The sequence below is a fragment of the Crocodylus siamensis genome, chromosome 15, assembly GCF_052110815.1.
Source record: "Crocodylus siamensis isolate JL-2025a chromosome 15, ASM5211081v1, whole genome shotgun sequence".
Taxonomy (NCBI): domain Eukaryota; kingdom Metazoa; phylum Chordata; order Crocodylia; family Crocodylidae; genus Crocodylus; species Crocodylus siamensis.
Window position 1 is genome coordinate 47,515,722 of NC_143409.1, and position 24,064 is coordinate 47,539,785.

The 24,064-nt window shown below is 46.0% G+C and overlaps 1 protein-coding gene across 1 annotated transcript; it reads right to left on the reverse strand.

The window, feature by feature from the left end:
• Positions 1-1,678: 1,678 nt before the first annotated feature.
• LOC149852612 (putative selection and upkeep of intraepithelial T-cells protein 1 homolog) lies at positions 1,679-21,316 on the reverse strand. Its single transcript, XM_090030108.1, has 7 exons — positions 18,408-21,316; positions 17,508-17,659; positions 16,350-16,697; positions 14,086-14,367; positions 8,410-8,514; positions 8,096-8,116; positions 1,679-1,758 (listed from the first exon to the last, which is right to left on the reverse strand). Exons 1-7 carry the CDS (start codon positions 18,437-18,439, stop codon positions 1,694-1,696), a joined length of 1,005 nt encoding a protein of 334 aa, XP_089886234.1. The 5' UTR covers positions 18,440-21,316; the 3' UTR covers positions 1,679-1,693.
• Between the last annotated feature and the right edge of the window lie 2,748 nt (positions 21,317-24,064).

Genomic DNA, 24,064 nt, shown 5'->3' on the forward strand with positions numbered 1-24,064 from the left:
AGTAAGTCTTTGCAAAATCCAAAAACAGAGGAGATTTTCAAAGATGAGTGATTTAATGTATTCTTACTATGTACCCATCTCCTGGAGAGCCACGTAGCAGAGATATTTTAGACTCATTAGGGACAAGGGTCTAGGCTAGAATGCAGGGCCCCATCCCTTCCTGGGCAGCTGCAGCCACCTCACTGAGCCAGACCCAGCTCGCTTGCTCTCTCCCTACTGGCCCCACATCTCTATCTCTTTTGACTGTTCAGAGGCCAGTTTCAGAAGGAGTGACCACAACAATGTGGGTAATGCAAGACCTGTGCTATGAAAAGAAGTTCAAATGCTGTTGGGGCAAAGAGCACCGGAGACCCCAGATTTCCAGTTTCCCGAATAACTGTCCTAAGTACTCAAATGCTGGAGCTAAAATACAAAAAAGCGCCACCGCCTCAGTTTAACACTTGCTAGTCGCACATTCCTGGTCACCTACATTTTCAAACTTTTAACACCAGTAGACACCCAGAAGGGACACGTATATGTAGCAGTGTACCTCTGTAGCCAATACGTAGCTTGCTTCACATGCTTAGACTAAACGTCGACATGTACCTGTCCAGGCTGCCAGGGGAAATACAGTGTCATCTATGCAAAAGGAACCTTTTTGGCACGCAAGTGATTGAAAACCTGCCATTTACACTCACAAGGGAAAATAGAAATTGCTGTGTGTGCAGTGGGGACTGCTAGGTTCCTCCAAAAAATGTGGCCATAGGAGGTTTTGAATCCTTTGACCTAAGTAAAAAGCACTTCCTGCCACAAAATGTTAGGGAGGCCTAAAAATTTGACCAGAAAGAAAGAAGGGAACTGAAATCACAGGGAAGGAGGGCATTGACTATTGATTCAATATGAGCTTTCATTACCTGGAGAGGACAGAGCTCTTCTCCACTCTGGAACAAAGAGAGATAGTGGTGAGAACTTATCTGAGTAAATGCAGCTGTAAAACAAGTCTTGAAGGAGGAGCATGTGGCTCAAGGAAATGCCAGAAAAGACCAGAGTGATGCTGGACATAAATGAGGCAATGTGTGGAAGGGCTAGGTGGGACACTGACCTTTCATGTCATTAAATCCATAAATCCATTAAATCCCTCATCCGACAGGGTGATATCAAATGTCTAGATGTTGTTTGACCACTTGCTAAGTTGCAGTGACCAGGGAGCCTCAGTATCCAAAGACACCACTGACTTGGAGCTGCTGTACCATTTCCTGGGAGAGGGCCTGGCTCCAGAGATACTCCATTATTGCCATCTAGGCTGGATTACTGGTAGTCATTCTCTCTGAACTGAGAAATATTTTGAATGGTACAGAAAACAGCTGCCTATTTTCTCCATGCTTTAGGGCACCTTGTACATGAAGCACATATTTAAGTCCCTCCAATGATTCCCAACTATCTTATGATGCTATCTTACACCCTTGTTCCTAATCTTCTGACTAATTAACCCATGTAGCTCCAGTTACCTTAGTGTTCACATTTCACTCTGTGAACCACTACAACTGCTGTAAGGCCGTGGGACACGCACATCGCACAGCCCAGAAAGAAGTGTCTGCGAGCTCTGAACAAAACAGTCCTAGCCAAGGGCATCTTCGTGCTACTTCCAGTTTTATCTTCCAACAGGTCATTTTCAGTATGGAGAAAATGAATCCTACAGCTAGATGGATACATTTTATACCATGGAAAAGGTTATATTGTACACAGACAAAAACTCACCAAGTTCTTGTTGAAGGTCTCCTGGATTGAAAAAAGAATACATAAATTAACTGCTTCTCATACAGAAGATTAGCAATCCCAACCTTCCTTCTGTGCAAAGTATTACAGAGCCCATTTATCCAGGCTACAGAGGAACTAATGAGACGCTGGTTCTTTTTCTAGCCCATGGGAGGGTCTTTGTAGGGTCAAATGCAGGGATTTCTGAGCAAGGAACCTTGTTTCTGCTGCCTTCAGAGAAGGAGGATTTCAGGGACATTTTTAACAAGACTGTACTATGAATCTAACTGATGTATCTCCACTGATTTCCTGTTTTAGGATAAACTAATCTGCAAGATGCGAGAATTTACAAACAACTCGAAACAAAGAGGAAGCACTGCTAACAAACGCACATGAAGACCTTCCTTTCCATTTACAGGAAGCACAAATGCTCCTTGGTGTCCCTTTCTGTGGTAACTATTTCACCTGATGAATTATACCCTTTGCCAAGATATACTTTTGATAATATTTTATCATCTCCCAGGATCTATACACAGAATTACAGTCAAGAAATTAACAGTGATATTTCATGGCCTAATGCCTTCAGAGTGTAAAGTGGGAACTCTTTTGTGCGTATTTATTTGACTGTTCTAACTCAGTTGTGCTAATTTCATCTGCTTTTTAACAGTTTCATTTCAAGAGACCAGGTTAACCAAGTTTGTGTCCATGGGCCCTGCCTTTCGAACTTGTGAAATTTATAAGAGCTTTGATGCCATAAAATAAAAGCGGGTGACAGGTTGCTGAATAGTCCATGGTTAGTGTGACTTGTATGACAGCCTAAGGTGGAGGAGCCCTCGGCTCAAGACCTCCAGGGTAGAAGGGGCAAGCTCCAAGTAGGAGTTGTGTCAGGGGATGGCATTGTACTTTACCATCTAGCTGTGCAGAGAGAAGTTTTAATGATTGATAGATCCCTCTAGTGGTTTCAGGCTGGGATCTAGTACCCACTTGTCTCCAAACACCTGACATGCCTCAAATACTAGTAGGTCAGATAGAAACCTGTACTGCCTAGAGTCTAAAGAGTTGAGATTCTTTTTTTTTTTTTTTAGGTTTGTTTTTTTTTTTTTGGAAATTATTTGTGCTGCAGTTTCTGACTCAACTGTTCAAAAGTCATGTGGCACTACTACCAGCAACCACCCTCCACCCCACTGTCTTGAGGCCAGGACTTCAGATACTCCAAAATCCATTGGCAGGAATCCTACTTGTAGACCAGAGGGCTTGGCATTTGGATCCCCCCTACACTGATCTCTGCTAAAAGGCCAAGAAGTGAAGAGTTTAGATTCTTGAGTATGCTCAAGGTCTTGAGGGTTTTTGGTTGTAGCCATTTAGTCAAAGGGCATGGGCAGGCAAGGTTCTTTGAGTAGATGTGATATTTTTTATTAGATCAACTGAGTAGTTGGAAAAAAAGTTCTCAGCAAGCTTTCAGGTGCAGTCACCCTTCTTCAGGCATAGGGACTCTCTGGTGTTCTCTCTGGGCAAACTCTACAGAAGAGAAAGGCAGAGACACCCTATGCCTGAAGAGAGGTGACTGCACCCAAAAATTTGCTAAGAACTTTTTTCCAAGTACCTAGTTGGTCTAATAAAAGATACCACATCTTTTTTTTTTTTTAATTTATCCATATTCCAAGCCAAAATGGCCAAACAAATTCCAAATCCATGAGTCAGACCAGAACCATAAATGGCTGTACTACTGGCAAACATCCTCCACCCACCCCTGGGACTTCAGATATTTCCAAATCCTTTGGCAAGCATCTTACTTTCAGGCCCAATCCTGGAGGCTTCGGATTCAGATGCCCCCAAGTTTGGCTTGACCTTAGCTATGAGGCCCCCAAAGCAAGCTAGGGAGGAGAATATCATTTCCATAAAGTGAACTTAAAGCCACTACATCTCAGTGGTACTGAACCACACCAGAAGAGCAGTTCTCCCCGGGTGCGCTTTAGGAGAACTGCTGTCATGGACACAGATACATGTTTCTCCCCAGCCAGCTGAAGAACAGGCACTGCACTTGATCTGAGCCTTTAAGAGGCTTCAGCTACTCAAAGAACCATGCCTGCTCGAGGTCTAGAAGAGCTCAGTGCTTCTGCAACCAAAAACAGAGCAGTGGAGCAGCATCCGTTGCCCATCCCAGTAGTGAACAGCACATTACTGGGAGATTAGATAGTCAGGAGAAGTGATGGCATTGGCAGCAGCAGGCTACTAGCATTAACCCACCTACTTCCAGGACTTAACATTCTTGATGTTTTAACAGAATTACAGCCTCATCCTCCCTTAATGGTCCATATACACAAGGGGAAAGTTAGGGACAGGTTAAATAAAGTTAAAAATAGCCACCCAATGTAAAGCAAGTTGGGCAGGGGGGAAACTATTGGGGATCATTATGGGGTTCAGGGGACAGGCAGGCTCAGGGGTGAGTTCCAGGGAGCAAGCATGCTCTACAGGGGTTGAGGGGGTGGCAGGGGGAGGTAGGATGTGCTGGAGGCCTGGGAGACTGGGGATGAAACCATGGTCCACAGGGATATCCATATGATTGCGAGGTTAGTGGATTATAAGGGGCATAAAGAGAAGGGGGATGGTCCTTTGGGTGGATCTGGGAAACATGGGAGTGGGATCCATAGAGTGAACTGGGGAGCAAGATGAGGACAGCGGGATGCACAAAGGGGATTGGAGGCAGGGCAGGAGGATTTGATAGGATCAGGGGGGCAGCTGGAGTGTTTGGGGAGGCTTGGGATGTTTAGAGCTCCCTGCCCCTCCAAGACCAAGGGTTACTTTGGCCCCTGATTCCACACACCCCCAGGAAAGCAGCCTTCCTGTTGCACTGACCCCACCCCATATCTTGACTTACTTCCTCAGCTCTGGGCAGAGTGAACACCTTTAAAACTGCAATGAGAAGCATCTGGTGGGATCGGGGATTTGGTGGGTTTGGCAGGGATTGGTTTCTCCACAGTTGGGATTGTCCATTTAGGGGTGGTGTGAGGGCCCAGGGGGGTAAAAAAAATAGCCTGGTGCCAGGGGGCAAGAAACTTAAGCCTAGATCTGGTGCCCAATTCTTTAACATGCTCTAGCCTCCCTTAACCTCCCTGAATGTCTATATGTGCCCTAAAAGTGCCACATCCAGGGAGACCCTGCCATGCCAGGAAAGTAATTCAAGGCCATAAAAATCTCAACATTACGTCTCAAGTGGAATGACGTCTACTTTTCATAGTTGATATTGCACTCCCTGGCTGCGTCTACACATTCATTAGTGCCATGTAGTTACTGCCCATTTACTTTAGTAAATGTCCAAACAGGAGCTAAACCAAAGCCAAAACTGTCACTAGTGCAGAGTAGCGTGGGCGCACGGGTGATACTAGCTTGCAGAGGAATAATTCTACTGCGCATTATTGCAATAGCATGGCGATTACCATGATACGCTAAGGGACCACAGAATCGGTCTTGTGTGCATTAAGTGTTTCATGAGGGGGGTTTCCAGTGTGTGTCATCTGCACGGGGAGTATGGGGGAGACGACAGCCAGGAAAATGAGGGAGCTCTGCATGCAGCTGGGGGCAGTGACACTGAGCTGAACAGCTGAGCGGGTGGAAGGGAGCTTGGGCAGGGGGCGAGCTTCCCAGCACAGTGTGCCACCTCCAACTCTGCCACCCCGGCATCTGCATCCCTCAGCTGCCCTGCAAGTTGGACAGCCTTGCTGTTATACAACATACTTTCTAGAAGTGAAATATATTGCTGGGACAAAGGGCTGTGATTGATTACATGACACCTGGCCCCAGACATTGTACAACTGATGATGCTTTGATAGGTGCATGCCCGTATCGGAAGAGCAAGAGCTTGTGCTTTCTCCCTTACTTGCATGTTCTGTGTCAGTATTGCAGGAGGATGGAAGTACTAAAATAATGACTCATGGCCATAGGAGAAACTGCACTGTGAGATCTTTGCCACCCCAAAGCTCTTTTTATTGATGGATTATCACATCTTCATGCCATCGTTTCCTTGTGCATTTTCTCAGGTTTAGTTACAACATTTTTAACTACCTTGGAAAAACTGCCCGGAAAAGAATGTTAAGCAAGTAGGAAATCCCTCCTTTTACAAGAAGAAAAAACCCTACCTTTTGGAAGAAGAAAGATAGCACTTACCAATTTCGGATTTCTGTTTCACTAAACAAAATCAAATATACATGATTACTAACAAGATAATCTGTTACAGCAAATAAAGCAATGAATTCTTACGGGTGAAATTCTCCAGTGTATTGAAGATGTGCGTGAGGTTTTCTGACACTTTCATAGTTTCATGTCCTTAATGTGAAGAGCACGAGGTTGTGCTTTCTCTGTTTCTTATGTATTATGTGTCTGTGTTTCATCAGTATGTAACTAGCATAAAGAATGGCTGATGGGAAAAAGGGAAACTGCACCGTGACATCTCTTCCACCCCAAAGCTACTCTATTTCTATTTCTTGTCACATCTTCATATCACCCTTCCTGACAAATTTTCTCAGCTTTAGTCATGTCCTTCTTAATTACATATTAAGAGCATCCCTAGTAATGAATCTAACAATCACTCGTATGGGAACACAACTTCTTACAAAAAATCGACCTTTTGGAACAAGGGTCATGACACTCACCAATTTCGGCATTCTTGTTCTCTAAACAAAAGAAAAAACAAATAGAAATCATTATTAAAGACCTATTTTGTTACAGCACATGTAACAGAATACATAAGGCTTGTGCTGCTGCACCTTCACTTGCAATGGCTTGTGCAAGCTACGCAAGTCCGCCAGCACACGTTGCCATTGTACTTTGCTGTGCTGGCGGCTTGGTGTGGGGTCAAGTGCCTGCCTGCCAGCCTTTATTTGGCCGTAGTACAATCTTATCCTTCTGATATTGGATTTATTAGAATACAGTTACTTACTAACTACACTATATTCATTCCCCAGGCATTTAACTTTTATTCTGAAGAGATATATGATCAGGACTATGAAAATTAACAAACCCATCAGGTTTACTGAATAAATGAAACAAAATATTCTGTAGTGTTTAACTACCCACGTGAGATGAGAGTTGTGTGTCAAAAGGCAGATACCTGTTTCCAGGACTGAAGATTCTTGATGTTTTACCAAAATGACCGCTGCACCCTCCCTTAATGGTACATAGAGACACGTGGGGAGGTTAGGGGCAAGTAAGATCAAGGTGAAAATGGCTATCTGATGTAAAGCAGGTTGTGGGGGCTGGGGGAGACTAGTGGGAAGAACTGTTGGGGTCGGGGGCAGGGGGCCTTTGGGTGGGCACCAGGGAGCAGACAGCATCTAGAGGTGTATTGTGGGGAGGGGGCAGGCAAGGTCTGCGGGAGGTCTGGGAGACTATGGGGGAAAGCAGGTCCACAGAGGGATCTACAAGATGGTAACAAAAAGCGGGGTCCAGGCAGAAGGGGGGGGAAGGCAGGGTCCTCTGGGCAGATATGGGAGAGTAAAAGGAGGAGTGACATCTCTAAAGTGGATTGGGGAGCAAATTTGGTCTTCAGCTTGGGGATCAGAGGGTTCACGGGGCAAACAGGGTCTGTGGAAGGGGTTTGAATGGCTCCAGGAGGGTTTGGTAGAATCCGGGTGGCAGGTGAGGAGTTCGGGTAGGCTTGGGATGTTTGGGTGCTCTCTACTCCTCTGAGACCAAGTGTTATTGTGGTCCCTGATTCCTCGCACCCCCAGCAAACCAGCCTTCCCATTGAGCCAACCCCGCCCTTCTGCCTCCCTGCGCACATCCTGACTTACTTCCTCAGCTGCTGGCTAAAGAGTTCCTAAAAAAGGCAGGTAGATATTCCCCCCCAGAAAGAAAGGGAGAAATTACATGTGTAGCCCCAGGTTTGTGGCTCCCAGCTACCCAGAATCTGGACACCCTGAAGTTCAAGGACTATAATTTTTATGCATGGAATTTACAACTGGAAGAAAAGGATGTTGTTGGTTGGGAAAGTTGTGTGCAGATATTCTACAACTGCTGACACTTGGATAGTTTCATGTCCTTAATGTAAAGAGCAAGAGGTTGTGCTTTCTCTGGTTCTTATGTATTATGTGTCTGTGTTTCATTAGTATGTAACTACTATAACGAATGGGTGATGGGAAAAAGGGAAACTGCACTGTGAGATCCCTTCCACCTCAAAGCTCTATATTTTTATTGCCTGTCATTTCTTCATATCACCCTTTCCTATGAATTTTCTCAGCTTAAATCATGTCATTTTTAATTACATTTTAATAGCATCCCAGAAAATGAAAGAAAGCAATCACTCTCATGGAAACCCACTTTGTACAAAGTATTGTCCTTATGGAAGAAGAGGAATGAGACTTACCGATTTCTGCATTCTTTTTCTCTAAACAAGTAAAGACAAATACAAATCACTATGAAAAGTACATTTTGTTGTAGAAGATGTAACAGAATACAATAAAATATGTGCTGCTGCATCTTCACCTGCAATGGCTTGTGTCAACTACACATTTCTGCTAGAACACATCCCAATTGCACTTTGCTGTGCTGAAAGCTTGGTGTGTGGTAGCATGCCTACCTGCCTGCCTTTGTTTGCTGCAGGAAAATCTTATTCTTATACTCTTTGTTATGTTATAATAAAATTAATTTCTAACTACACTATATTTCTCCAGTATTTACCTTTTATTCTGAAGAGATATATGGTCAGGATTATGAAACTGAACAACACCACCAGGATCACGCTCAGTGCCACCATCCAGGGATTCACGCTTGGAAACAAGAAAGCTGAAAAACAAGGTGCCAGGGGCATGTTTTATATTGTAACTTGTGACCAAAATGAAATGTGTTTATTCAAGGAAATACACGACTAGCTCCCCACGAGAATTTCCTGAGATGCAAATGACAGTAGCAAATCTCAGCAGCATACAAAGATTAAAAACTGGATTTAATAACCAAGACACTGACTTTGGCACTGATTTATCTGTTAATAAGCAGCAAACATTGTCTCACAGACTCAAATCCTGTTTCACCTCATGGCTAAGCGGCCAGAAAGAAGCCGCTGCAAATTTGGCACTTGTGCAGCATTTGGATTCTAGTTCTCTCTGTAATGGAAGAGGATCACCCGTTACATAAACCTGCTAGAAACAAAACAAAATAAAACTTTCAATCCTCCTCTGTCTTTTACAGCACTGAAGAACTGCTGCATATAGTTTTATTGTGAGTAAAGTTATCGGATCTATAATTACATATATGCTCCAGTATCTATACAGCCATGGTATAGTGTACTCAGAGGGAAAGTCGATGGCAACCACAATTATATATCTACACTGTGCATAAATGTGTAAAATCACACCTACAGAGTTATGTGCCAAGTGGTCCTCCATTCATCAAAAGCCAGATGAAGTGTACTGCTTTTAAAAAAAGTTCTGTTTTTCCAGTCACCTTCTTCAGGACACATAAACAGGCACCTTTGTACCTGAACACTTGTCTAGCATCTTTCCCATGTTGGTTCAGTAAAAGATAGCACCAAAGCTCCCTGTGCTTCTCCCACACTACCAGGACCATTATTTCTACCAGCCCTGCTAGAGCTTTTCGTTATCATAGGTGTACGTCTTCTTCAGATGGGTCCAGAAGGAATCCCAGAATGCAAACAGGGCCAGATCCACTAAAGAACAGAGGACTTAGGAACCTACAAAAGAGGTGCTGCAACACATAACTTCTAGGCTACTGGCCCATGGGGTGTGACCCAAAACTGAACCAGACTCCTAGCACCCTCAGTCCATAGGGATTTTAGCAACCACAGAATGGGATCCCAAAACTCACATGCTGAGCGGGGCACTGCAAGCAAGAGGAATTATTGAGCAGTAGCACCCAGATACTAGGACAGATGCCTGCAAGGATTCTTTGGAAGAACTAAGCCAGGCCACTACAGGAAGAGCCACAGGAGGAGAAGCCCACCTATTATATGCCAGCCCCATATGCAGAGCATTCACCAAGGAAGTGAGAGATCTAGTTTCTGTACCTACCTTGGTCTGCATTCAAACCCTCCCCTCTGACGACTCAGAACAGTTCCTAACCAGCAAGATGAAGGGCTAGATACAGGGTTTGAGTGGCAATATTACCATGTTGCAATATATTGCGGAGAAATTCAATGCATTATTTAGAAAGCACCCTCCTGGAACCTCTCTGTATGGAAACAATGATGTGCACGAATTTGAATTAGATTTGTAAGAAAGCATTTTTTCCGTGCAAAAAGTTTAAAGGGTAATTAAACAATTTTTATTCCCACAGAGAATAACTATTCTAATATAAGAAAAGCCTTGTCTGTGGGTCTCTCTGTCCATAATGCTCTGGGCATCAACTGTGCATGCGCCGCCAAGGGGTGGGCGGCAATTGCCTGCACAGCCCGGGCTGCAAAAGCCTAAGTTCTCGGTGCTGCAGGGAAGTTTGTGGCAGTGGTGAACATGCTCCAGCCCCGAGCAGCGGGGTTGCCCCTGCTTCCCTGCCTGAGGGCAAAGGGAGGCATCATGGTGGTGGCAACCCCCTGCCACCTAGCCCCGCCACCCCTCAGCACAGCCAGCGGGGAGGGGAGGAAGGGAGCAGGGAGGCAGGCCAACACAGAGCAGTGGGCAAGGGGAGTGGGGTCACATCTGATGCAGTGTGGGGAGGGGGACAGTGGGGTCAAACCCGATGTGGTTGGGGTGGAGGGGGAAGCAAGGTCACACTTGGGAGGGCAGGGGGGCAAAGGGGTCATGGGGGTCATACCCATGATGTGGCAGGGAGGCAGGGAGGGTGGCGGGGGAGCAGGATCACACCAATGTGGCGGGGTGGGGAGGGTAGGGAGACAGTGGCCCCAAGACTCCAGCAGACTCAATTAATTGAATGCCTGTTCATTGCACCAGGCACTGGGCATGTGTACAGGTGCCCACAGAAAAATAGGGCTGGAAGGGACCTCTATATATTCTCTGGTAGGGCTGTGCGAAACAACAATGTTCTGCATTGACCAGCGTTTCAACATTTCAACAGAACACTGTTCTGTTTTGAATTTTGTTTCGAGTCGAAACAGCTGCTCAGTTCTGCTCTCTTGAAACTTTTTGCCGTTTCGACCCTGTTTCAACGTTTCGCCCATAGGATATAATGGGGAAGGTCAAAACAACCTATAACTTTGTCATTTCTGCCTTGATTTGGGTGACACTTCCAGGAATGGTAGCCCCTTCTGAGGGCATGAGGTCTGCCAAGTTTAAAAGAGATAGATGTAGAGGTTTGGGGGAAACAGCACCCCAAAGTCTTGAAAGCAAAACTCATGTCACGTGTATATGTTAAGCCACAGCGGGGTCAAAACTGCAGGCATGCTAGCCCCTGCTGAGGCCACAAATCCTGCCAAGTTTCAAGGGGAGAGGTGCAGGGTTTTGGGGGAAACTGTACCTCAAGCTGTGGGCAAGCAAAACTCATGACATGAGTGACTGTGTGTGTGTTAAGGCACAGCAGGGTGAAAGCTTCCGGCCTGCTAGCCCCTTCAGAGGCCACAAAGCCTGCCAGATGTCAAGGAGCTAGGTTCAGGGGGTTCTGGGGCCCTGCACGCCTAACTGGTGACAGGCAAAACTCGTAACATGGGTGCTTGTGCAACTGACTGTGCCTGTCTTGGGGCAGAGGGGGGTGAAAACTGCAGGCCTTCTAGCCCCTGTTGCAGCTACCATGTTGGCTACAAAGGACCAACTCCCAGGATCATCATAAAATTCTAGTTTATTAGACGGATGAAAAAGTCAGATCATAAACCTTGGGGCTGATCCCCACAAACACACACACACTCACAGTAGCTAACTATGAATACTAAGTACCGGTGTCAAGATATACCTATCCCCAAGCGTTGGAGCCCCTGAGTGAATCATGGCTGATTGCATAACACAGTAGCTAGCTACTACAGTAAGGAGTTAATGAGCAAGAATTAACACCTATGAAACCACAGACTAAGGAGAGGAAAGAATCAATACAGAGTTGGGATCTCCTTCAAATTTCACTGTTAAAGATACAGAAGCCCCGGTTTGAACTAATGAACACTGGAGACCAACTCTTGGGACTCAATGCCCCCAGATCAACCACTCCCAGAGCCCTATTAATCACAGCAGTGAATTAATCAAAATTTATCAAAGGACTCCCAAGACTGCATGTACTCACGGACGTGACCCCTGGGGCTGACAACTGCCATCCAGCAGCCACCAAGGAAGACATCCCATGAGGTCAACGACCCTGGATTTGGTAAGCCCGAGAATTGGGGAGTCACCAACTTCTGCCAGAGAGGGGTAAAAGGCAGTGAAGAATGAACCCCAATGGCACCTTCTTTGAGCTGACCAGCACCCTGCCTGTCCAGTCAGAAGACCAGCTGGCGGCCCCTTCTGAAGGAACATCACACTGCAAGAAGCCTCGACTGGCCATCGACGGCAGACTCCAGCACTTGGGGATAGGTATATCTTGACATGGGTGCTCAGTATTCATAGCTAGCTACTGTGAGTGTGTGAGTTTGAGGGGATCAGCCCCAAGGTTTATGATCTGACTTTTGCATCTATCTAATAAACTAGAAGTTTATGATGATCCTGCAAGTTGGGCCTTTGTAGCCAACATCGTGGCCGCAGCAGGGGCTAGCAGGCCTGCAGTTTTCACTGGCCTCTGCCCCAAGATGGAAAGAGTCAGTTGCACAAGCACCCATGTCATGAGTTTTGCCTGTCACCAGCCAGGGGTGCAAGGCCCCAGAACCCCCTGAACCTAGCTCCTTGACAGCTGGCAGGCTTTGTGGCCTCTGAAGAGGCTAGCAGCCTGCAGTTTTGACCCCACTGTGGCTTAACACATACACATGACATGAGTTTTGCTTTCACAATTTTGGGGTGCAGTTTCCCCAACCCCCCTGCATGTATCTCCTTGAAACTTGGTAGACTTCATGCCATTACTAGGGGCTATCATTCCTGCAAGTTTCATCAAAATAAGGCCAGAAATGATGAAGTTATAGGCTGCTTCAACCTTCCCCATTATAGTCTATGGCCAAAACATCAAAACAGGGTTGAAATGGTGAAACATTTCAAATTGCCTCATTTTGTTTCGAGGCTGTTTCGACCATATCTGTTTCATTTTGATTTTTCTGTTTTGACCTCGAAACGAGTTGAAACAGCATCAAAACAAAACCTGGAAGTAACATTTTGCACAGCCCTGTTCTCTAGTCCAGCCCCCTGCCTGAGCTAGGACCTTCTGTATCCAAATTGTCCTATACAAACCCACTGTCTAGTCTGTTAGAAAACCTATAGTCAACCCTGACCAGTGCCACAGCAACAAGTGTACCCATGAGTGCACGCAGCAGCAGGAGCCACACTTTCCCCATCCCTGCACCCCCAAAATGAGCCGCTCATGGATCTGTCCCATGCTGCACCCGGAGAGGGCAGCACCTATTGGCACCCCTTCACTTCGGCACCCAGGGCGATCTCCCGGCTCACCCCCACCTTGCTACGGCATTGACCCTGACTCAACTACAAGACATAACACCCTAAACTGCATTAGATGAAACAGGCCAGGGGAGGGGGTGGGGACTGGAGTGACAGCTAATGTCTTACTGCTCTGAGGAGTGTTTAAATTATGCTGAGACCCAAGGAAGAGGGCCATGCCCCGCTACTACAGATGAAGATAAGTCCCTCACAGTCCATACCAAATCTAACCAGGGGATAAAAATCCTTAACTCCAAATATGTCAATTTGTCTGACCTTAGGCAAAACCCCAGGATTTCTTTGGGTTAAGCCCCAGCAGGAACGCTGGAGCCCCAGTCAAAATTCCCAGCAAAGGCAAATATATATATTTATGCCCTGAATTAGTGAACTCAATGAGTGTGTAGGCAAGGGCAAAATGCCTCTGGAGCACAACTGCTACTGAAAAGACCATTTAAAAAACAACTGCCCCATCTAACTACCCTTACAAGAGGAGCAACAACACACAACTTAGTTTTCATGTTTTTATGACAAATCATGAACAATGATTCAGTGCAGTGAAAAGCCTTTAAGAGTTCACAAACAAATCAATACTGGTAGATACATGCTGTGAAAATACCCATTAAAAATTCACTGAGGCAAACCTGAGGCTATAGAAATATCTTGCACTGATGTTTTGAGTGACTGTCTCTGCGAGCAAAAAATGAGTTTTTTAAGGTAAAATTTCAGAAGTTTGACTGAGATAAAATCAAGATTCTGATAAACTGCAAATACACAGTTAAATGAATTTCTATCATGACCCCATGGAAATGCTAGCCATGTGTGTGTTTGCTCCATATCTCACTTGGTTTCCAGCGGAGGTGGTTCACTGTAGGGTTTGGATGGAACTGACCTGATATATGAATTGCTGATTCCTTCTCTCGGTCGAGGAGGCTGTTCCTGATCCAACAGGACAAGTTCTGGTTTGAATGTTCCTTCATGACAGCAGAAATTTTTGTTTCAAACAGGCCATTTGCTTTGGGGGATATTATTTCAGAGAGTGATGGTATATGATGCCCCTGGGCATTTCTCCACAGCACCTGGGGCTCTGGGTACCACCCAGCTGATTGACACATCACCAGGATCCCTCCATTCTGGTAATCCTCCACAGAGATGATAGGATTAGAGCCTAAACCTAGAAGAAAAGAGGTAGTTTTTAATAGTTCTTAAATCCATGAGCCAATTTTATAAAGGACTTTGGAAATCTTATTCCTGCTCTAAAGACTTCCTGGGTATAGCACAGCAAGGAATACATTCTATTAACAACTACAGAGCCGAGATATTCCTGGATGTGATAGCTGAGAGATTTTATCATCAAAAGTCACTGAGCCAATAAAAATTATGGTAATTCAGATTGGATTTTGGTAGGTAATGAGGGCATTATAAAAGACTGTAGGCTTCAGACATGGTCAGGGACTGAAACACCACAATATGAAGTGCAGACTCAGGACCTAACATAAGCCTAAATTATTAAGCTTGCGTTCTAGCCATGATCAAAGTGTAGCTAGTTACAATCCTACTACATGATAGGGTGTTTTTTTGTTGCCTGAATATGGCAAGGCAGAAATGAATAATTATTTGTTGCCACTAAAGATAATTTTATGCCACTAAAGATAATTTTTCAAATAGATTACATTACATCTTTACTTTATAGTAATAATTAATGTAACCAGATTTATTCATCGTTTTATAATACATATTTGTGTTCAAGTCTTTAAGATGCAAAAACAAAGCCGCCTCATCGATACAAACTCTAAATTAGGTGAAAGGAAGTGGATAAGGAATCTTCCCCTCCCAGAAGTGTACATTTGATGGGAACATAAATCCTAACTAACTGATATCTTCCAAATCCACAGGACAACTGGTTCAGTGCAGTTCCAAAAGTTTCCATGAAACAAAGAAAAGTGAATAAAAACAAATTAGAGAATAGTTTGTAGATTATTAGAATAAGCCATCTATAAATATAGGGTAAAGGCTGGAGGGAAAAGGGGAGGAGGTGCTCCAGGCCTCCCCCCCCCCACCCTTTAACTGAGTGTTGATATTTAAGGGCACTCTAGCTGTACATTAATTCCATGTCTAAGCTTGCAAAATAGGTCCTAATCATAGACAGGCTAAAATCTTGTCACTCTAGAGGTCAAATAATTCTGAGGTTTTTCTAAGAAGGGCTGCTCATGCACAATAATCTTGGGAACTGACTGGTTACAAATTGACAGGGTTCAAATTAAATGGAAAAATAAACAAAATCAGGACTGTAACTGAGGTTTGGGATTTCAAAAGAGCAAAAATTGATTTTAACAAAATGAATTAGTTGCTAAAGTCAAATGAGGATATCAGAGATTGTATGTAGAAAAGTCTTGAGGCATCTTCAAGCTCAAGGCTTATTTTAGAAGAATAGCGAGGGTTTTCTCAGTCTAGTAGCAAAACAGAGGCTGGAAGGGATATCTATGTTATCTATAAATATATTTGGGGACTAAAGATGATGAAGGGAAAGACACTATTTTGGGCTAAAGGACAATGTTGAACCAAGAAAAAAATATAACTCAGATGCAAATAAGTTTAGGCTGGAAATTAGAAGGTCCTAAGCACCAAGAAATCAGGAGTAAAAAATAACTAACTACTTTCGAGATGTAGCTTAAAATTATAAAAACACTGACAAAAATTAAAATAAGTGTCTGAAATGTGAACATGCCTGGTTAAAATTGAAATACAGGGCATTTTTAGACATGCAAGTGCCACAGCACTGGGCGCTTTGAAAAGTGCCTGGTGCAGCATCACTTGTAGTTGTATACGTGGCAAAATGCATGTCAGCACTGAGAAAATGGCTGTGACATGCTTTTGAACTAAAACACATGGAAGGTGTTTTAGCTCAAAAACATGCCACCACCATTTTCTGCATGCTGATCTGCATTTCACCCCTTATACAACTGCATGAGGTACAACACAGTTTCAGCTCACAGGCAGAGCAGAGTCGATTAATCAAGTCTGGTGTGAAGTGGCAGATGTATAAATGCCCCTAGTTTCTAATTGTAAAATATTTGATATACAAGTTACGTGAAGTTGGCATATTAAGAAAAAGCCTGAAAACCATGCAGAGATAAACTGACACAAGCCACTGACCTGCTACCTTCAGTTCCATTACAGCTTCTGCATAAGTAATACCATCATCAACAAAGCAGTGGTATTGCCCTTCATCTGAAGGCCTGATATTGAGAATTGTCAGGGAAACATTTCCATCTGTGAGGCCATCTTTCCAAAACGCTGTCCTTCTCTCATATTCTGGCAGCTGTCGTCCAAACTGATCTCTCCCATCACGGTACAGATGCACATAATTTGTAAACTCAGACTGGAACCACCTCACTTCCATGTTCTCAGCGCTCATGCTGGGGGACAGGTGGCACGGCAATACGATCGCTTCCCCCACAATGGCAGTGATTGGTTGATCAGGTCCAACAACTGTAAACAGGGCTGTAACAAGAAACACCCCAAAATAAGTTCAGAAGTAAAAAGAGAAATCCAAGATACTCAGCAAAGAGGTGGATACCAGGCCTGTGCAAGGAGGCAGATATTCAATCTGGCTTTGGATCTGACTGCTTCGGATGCCAGGGATCCGATCTGGATCTCCAGACCGGGTTCCCTTTCGATTTGGCTGAACGGCTCCGAAGCTTCAGAGCCACCTTGAGATCTGGCCATAGGATATAATGGGGAATCAATTAAATATCTATAACTTTGTTGTTTTTTTGTCTTATTTGGATTAAACTTGCAGGGTTGGTAGCCTCTGCTTAGAGCATGAAGCCTACCAAGTCTCAAGAAGATTGGTATAGGGGTTCATGGGGAACTCCATCCCAAATTCTTGAAAGGAAAACTCATGTCACGTGTGTTTAAGTGTGCAGTACAGGCACATGTCTACATGTGCACACACCTTGCTGTGCAGTAAATATGGTGACTTATGCCAAATTGATCGTAAATTCATCTCTGCATCATGTAGGTTTCAATTTATGCCCGATTAGTTAACTGCAAAGTAATGCATGTGTAGATGCCTTACTGGGCAGTAACTGTGTGTCTATGGACTAACTTGGGACTAACTTTAGTCCCAAGTCAGTCCACACCCAGCGTTAATGTGCTTTAATGCCTGCATGTGTAGATGCTGGTCTATTCTCGCTTACTGTAAATTTAAACTGGCATAAATGCACATGTAGACACTCTCTGTGTTGATAAAAATCTAAATAAACTTTTCAGCAGCAGCAGAACACACATTAATGTGGAGCAGATACCTACCTGATTCCACCTTGCAAATACAAAGAATAATGCAGAATGTGAGGAAACCAGGGAGCGATGTAGAGACCCTGGAGATTTGGCACAATGAGGAAGGCATCTTCTTCACTGAAACTTGATCCAGAAGCACAAGGGGAATGCAGAAAAGAATTTGCCTGGAGAACATAGAGCACTGATTATCACCTTTGTCTATTGGATTAGATAGCAGGAAGACAGTGCATAGTTCAAGCTATACAAGGGGAACAACAATGGTTTCAATAAACTTATGAAAGTGTGGACTTATGCCAAAACAGAAATTCCTTAGAAAATCAGCCAGCGAAGCAGAAAGTCCAGGGTTATCCCTGATAATTCCTCTTGCTTTTACCCTAAATGAAAAATCATGTGTTGAGTCTGGTGATGATGAAGATTTTTCATTGCATTTTAGACCTTATTAAATGAATGAGAAGATCTAGAACCATAATACTGTGCACTGTTAAAAAAGGAAACATGGGGTCCAGATACAGTTACATGCCAATAGAGCTGTTCAAGGCACCATGAGTCGTTGGTTTGAGGTGGCACCACACCACTGGGAGTCTCTGCCATCAGGGGGCAGGAAGACCCTGATGACTGCTGCTGCTGCTGCTTTCAGGGGGACTGTGCAACATGTGGAAGGGTGGGCATGGGATCCATCCCTCCTCAGCAGTCCCCACCACCCACAGTCCCTCCACCCCCACACGGTCCCCCACACCACCCACAGCACCCCCAACCACAACAGCGCTCCCCACCCACACACACACACAGTTCCCTCCACCTGCACAGTTCCCCTTACCCCCACATCCCTGCTCACCTGGGGCAGACCCTGGGTTGAATCTGCTCACCTCCCCACCTCTGCCTGAACAAGAACTGATTGGAGGAAGGACTTACAAAACACAATGAAGATGCAGTGGGAGACGCATCTAAAGCCCTCCAGAAAGGGGTGATAGGAGTGAAGCAACCTCCCTGGTCTCATTTACAGAAGAGATGGGACAGGAAAGCACCTTCATTAGCATTCAGGATGGAGAAAGCGGACTCCAAGGCGAGCACCACACTCAATTCTGGGACCAGGGGAGCACTGCGTGATGGGGGATCCTTGCTCCAAATGCGAATCAACCCACATCTACACACACCCAGCTGAGCATTTTTCAGACCAATTCTAGTCATGACGCCTTTACTGGTACCCAAAACCCTGAATGTGCCTGTCTGTATTGTGAGCTCCCTCAGAGTAACACCGCCCACAGCCAGGAGTGATCAGTTCCTATCATCCAGCACACGAGCCATCGTTTACCCCTAAACAAACCTAGTGTGCTCCCGTGGGCCATTGGTCCTTTTCTACCAAACTCCTACTCAAGCTCCTTTCTGTCCTGGGGCTTGGATCCAAACCTGCACCAGTTTCTGCCGGGCATCCCTCCACAGGTCGTGCTCAGGACCCGGCCCGTCTGCCAGCTCCAACACACACCTGGGAACCTCGATGGGTTCAAGCTTTGCTGCGTGATGGGACCCCAACTCTCTCTCCCTCCCTCTCTCTGACTCCAGGAACATGACTTTTGCTTTCTTACTCCACGCACAGCTTTCTGAACCTGAATTTCACTAATCAAACTGGAGCTAAACTTCCTCAAATACCTCATTGAAACTATGTAATATTGTAACTGTTTCTTTGTCTCTCTTGTATGGCTATTACTACTCTTATCATCATAAATTCATTTGCCTGGCAATGAATAACTTTTATGGTCAAGATGGTTGCTATACTCTCTCTCTGAACCTCATTTACCCTTCCTTCCCCTTGACCTCCCCAGTTGCTCTGCAGCAACACTTCTTTGACCTCAGCCAAAGATCCCTGTAATGCCCAAAACTACGGTGGGGTCTGCTCACCAAGGGAGTTCCTGCTAGGACCATTATGACAAGAGATTGGGGATGTGCTGAGTTTTGAGGCGCATGAGGGTTTCAGCTGAAAGCGCTGATTGGACTCGGCCTGCTCAGATGTACTGTTAGTGTGTGTGTACGTGTGTCTGACTGCATTTATTATTGTCCTGATGAAATAAGGGATGAACTGTGTTCAAGGCACACAGGGGTGTCAGCCTGTCAATGCTGAATAATCCAGCCTGACTCAGCTGGGCTCGTTAACCCCTGTGCTTGTGTCTGACGACATGTCATTGTTGCCCTGATGAACTGAGTTTAAGGCACATGAGGGTATTAGCCTCTCAGCGCTGAAGAATCCAGCCAGGCTCAGGCGTGCCCTGCGTGTGTGTGTGTGCGCTGCACATGTACATTTGTTTGACTGCTTTAGTGGTTGGAGGAACCCAGCCCCATTGAACCTGAGTCCTGCAAGATAGCTCCATTGGGGGGTGAAGACTTGCAGAAGGCAGAGATACAGCTCCATATAGAAACACATGTAACACAAGCAGCACATTGACAGAATTACAGAGACCCCAGAAACATACCTGCAATATATGAGCACACCCCAAAGTGACAGGCAAATCTGGTAACAACACACACAGCCACACAGGCATGCACACTACTTTCACACACTGCACAAGGACACAGACACAAACACACTCTCCCTGCCATGAACACAGACACACGTGCACTCACGCACAGAAACGCATTTTGAGCTTGAAATAGTAAAATCAAAATGAAACAAAAAGCATCGAAACAGCTTCAAAATGAAATGAGGGCACTCGAAACATTGACAAAATTTTGAAATGTTTTGTTTTTTGAAGCAGCCCGGTGGCAGGAGGCAGGGGAGAGCCAGGGCTGTGCTCTGAGTGGCTCCACAGCCCCGTGTAGCTCAGCCCAGGGCGAACCACAGGGCTGCGCTCCATGGGGCTGGAGGAGCTGATCGAAGCGCAGTGCCAGCTCTACCCGCCTGCTGCCACCGGGCTGGGCTATGATCAGCTGCACCAGCCCCAGGGAGCACGGCACTGTGCTCTGCCTCCCGCCGCCGCTGAGCTGTGGAGCCTGGCCTGGGTGCAGGATGCGTGCAACGCTGGTCCCAGGTGGCAGGGACACCCTCCTGTCTTCCAGCACAGACCCAGGAGCCCACACCCCCGGGAGGAGACCAGCACAGCCCGCAGCCCTCCCAGAGGTACGGGCCCCCGGATCTGTGCCCAGATGACAGAAGGTTGTTGCTCCCAGCAAATTTTGCTTTCAAGACTTTGAGGTGCTGTTTCCAAGAAACCTCTGCATCCATCCTCTTGAAACTTGGCAGGCTTCATGCCCTCAGAAGGGGCTACCATCTGGCAATTTGCATCTTAATCAGGAAACAAATGACAACATTTTAGGCATTTTCATGATACCCCATTATAGCCCATGGGCAAAATGTAGAAACGAGTCGAAACAGCGAAACAATTTTGATGAAATTTAACAGGACAGTGCTTCGAAATGAAATGAAATAAAATGAAACACTGTTCCTCTGAATGGTGAAACAGACATTGAAATGAACACAGATGCATGCATGCACGCACACATGCACAGACACGGACACACAGACACACGGAAAGACACATGCACACACACTGATGGGCACACACTCTGCTCACTCACTGGACATGGACACAGAGACATTCACTCTCGCTGCCATGAACACAAATGCATGCATGCACAGCCATGCATGTGCACACTCTACTCAGTTTCTGCACATGGACACAGAGACAAACACACTCTCCCTCCTGCTATGAACACAGACTTATGCATCCACACAAGCATGCAAAGGACATAGATGGGCATGCACTCTACTCACTCGCTCTCTGTACATGGACACACAGACACAAACACACCTTCCCTGCCATAACCACAGACACATGCAAGCATACATGCATTCACTCACACACAAATGCATGCACACACACATGCATGCACACAGAGATGGGCATGTACTCCACTCATTCTCTGCACATGGGCACAGAGAGACACATACACTCTACCTGCCATAACCACAGACACATGAATGAACAGATGCACACACACCTACACAGAGATACATGCACATCCACACATGCAGATGTGCGGACAACCATGCACACAAGCAGCACACAGATGCACACACACAGATGTGTACACACACAGAGGCAAACACACACACAGATGCACTCATAGACACGTGCATGCACACCCCTCCCTCCTGCTGCCCCAGTTCCAGCCCCACTGCCCCCTTTGCCCCACTGCTCCAGGTCCAGCCCTACTCTCCCACAGGTCTGGGTCCAGCCCCGCTCAACCCCACCTCCCCCCTACTCCATGTCAGGGCCCGTGCCACCCCCCACTCTGGGTCCAGCCCTGATCCCCCCACTGCTCCAGGTCTGGCCCTGCGCCAACCCCCTCCCCCTGCTGTTCTGGGTCTGCCCCACTGCCCCCTCCCATCACGCTCGGGTCTAAGCCCACTCACCCCTCCCCCCGCTCCGGCCCTGCTGCCCCGTGCCTGGCCCCATGGGCCCCCCCCACCCCCCCTGCTGCTCCAGCCCAGGCCGCCTCCCGGGAAGGTGGCGGGAGCTTGCACATAGGAGCGCAGCCACCGCCCAGCAACCCCCGCGGCGGCGGCAGGGAGGGGGGAGGGGCGCAGCGTGGGGCGCGCTGCGGGGCCGGTGGGAGGCGGGGCCATGAGGCGCAGTGCGGGTGTGCTGTGGGGTATGGGGGAGGGGAGAGGCAGCAGCACGGCGGGGGCGGGGCGGAGCGCGCTGCGGGGGAGGAGGGAGAGGGGACACGCACGACCGCGGGCGCGGTGCGGAGCGCGCTGCAGGGCACGCTGGGAAGGGGCGGGGCGCGGCGGGGCAGGAGGGAGAGGCGTGGCCACAGGACCCCGGGCGGACCGCGCTGTGGGTGCGGGAGGGCGGGAAGCGCAGGGTCCGAGTTGTTTTGTGTTCAAGGTGAGTCTGGGAAACAACCACCGCATCAGCCTCTTGGATTTTGAGCAGCTTCTTTCCTGTGCTGTGCAGGAGCTGCCTTCTTTTAGCCAAAGACTGTATAATACCCGGGGCCAGATCCGCATCTCTGGCCCACCACAGTGCAGAGGGACAGAACATAAATCATGTGTTCACTTGTAACATAACTTATCCTGCCATTAGTTCAGCAAAGCTTTCCTGAAGTTACATCACACTCATCCCTGCTAACCACCCTCCACATCTTCATAGACGTTTGTTAAGTCAATTCAAAATAGTAACCTCTTTGGAAATAGTGATCCTTATTCAGCATATATGTATTTCCGTACTTAGGAATATTTAAATATGTGCCTAATTCCCACTGATTTCAGAATTAGTAAAAGACAGTTTTCTAATTTGATTCATTTTGGAAAGATTTTTCTCCTCGTGGCCTTAAAGAAAAATATTAAAATACTTCACAATCAGAACATGTAAACTGGAGAGAGAAAAGATGAAAAGAATAAAAATGGAACGTGATGTCAGTTGAGATTGGAACAGTCTTTTCTTTCCTCTACTGCATTTTTTGCAAAACATTGTATAACTTACATCCGGTCCATTAGTTTATTTTCTTTCCATTTAGTTTGGCTGTTTCGGGAGGCCAGGGGGTTGTTCTGTTTTGCGGTTTGAGAGTTTTGAAGGTCATTGCTATGACATTTATATTTAAATTATTTTTAACGTAATTGATTTTGAATGTACAAATAATGTATTATTTGAATAAATAAAACAAATTGTTAAAGAATCATCTAGTCTTTTTATATTTATAACTTACTGGCATAAAAGGTCATATAAATGCTGAAACCAAAGTTCACCTACCTGAGTGATCCTGCTGAGACATTTTATGCTGTCTTCTGCCCTCCAAGGATATCTTCGGTCTTGTGAAGAAAGTTGAAATAGTTTTTCAGAATGTCAAATGTCTAAGTCCATGTCTAAGTCCAGCAGTAAAATAGCCATAGGGTTTAATGGTAGCCTTTTCTGTCCAGTTCTTAAATGATTCTTGTTCTTTCAAACTGAGTATGTACGTTTTCTTCTTACAGCATTTGTCACACTGAAAAGTGAAAGGAACAGCACCTTCCTGGCCAACACACACCCTGCTGCACATGCTCAGATTACACATGTGCACTTACCTGTCCAGGCTGCCAGGGAAAAAGACTTGCTACCTATGGCAAAGGGACATTTTTGGCACTTCTCTGATTAAAACCATCCATATGCACTCACAAGGGGAAACAGAGTTCGTTATATGTGTGTTGTGGAGAGTTTTAGGCTCCTCCAAGAAATTGTGGCTATAGGAGATTTTGAGTCCATTGACCTCAGTAAAAAGCACTTCCTGCCACAAACTGTTAGTGAACCTAAGAGTTTGACTGGAAAGGCAAAAGGGAACAGAAGTCACAGGGAAAGAGAGCATTGACCACTGATTCAATATGAGCTTTCATTACCTAGACAGATCACATCTCTTTTCCACTCTGAAAGAAAGAGAAATGGGGGTGAGAACTCATCTTAGCAAATACAGCTCCAACAGGATTCTTGGGTGAGAAGCACCTGGCTCCAGAAAAGGCAGGAAAGACCAGAGTGATGCTGGACACCAATGGGGCAGCATGTGGAAGGATTAGTTGGGACACTGTCCTTTCATGTCATTAA

Excerpts from the sequence above, each read along its gene's own strand:
- LOC149852612 (XM_090030108.1), bottom strand. The coding sequence starts at position 18,439 with ATGCGTCTCCCACTGCATCTTCATTGTGTTTT. Across the intron at positions 14,368-16,349 it reads AATGGAACTGAAGGTAGCAG|GTTTAGGCTCTAATCCTATC; the intron begins GTCAGTGGCTTG and ends CTTTTCTTCTAG. Across the intron at positions 8,515-14,085 it reads ATCAGCAATTCATATATCAG|CTTTCTTGTTTCCAAGCGTG; the intron begins GTCAGTTCCATC and ends CTTGTTTTTCAG.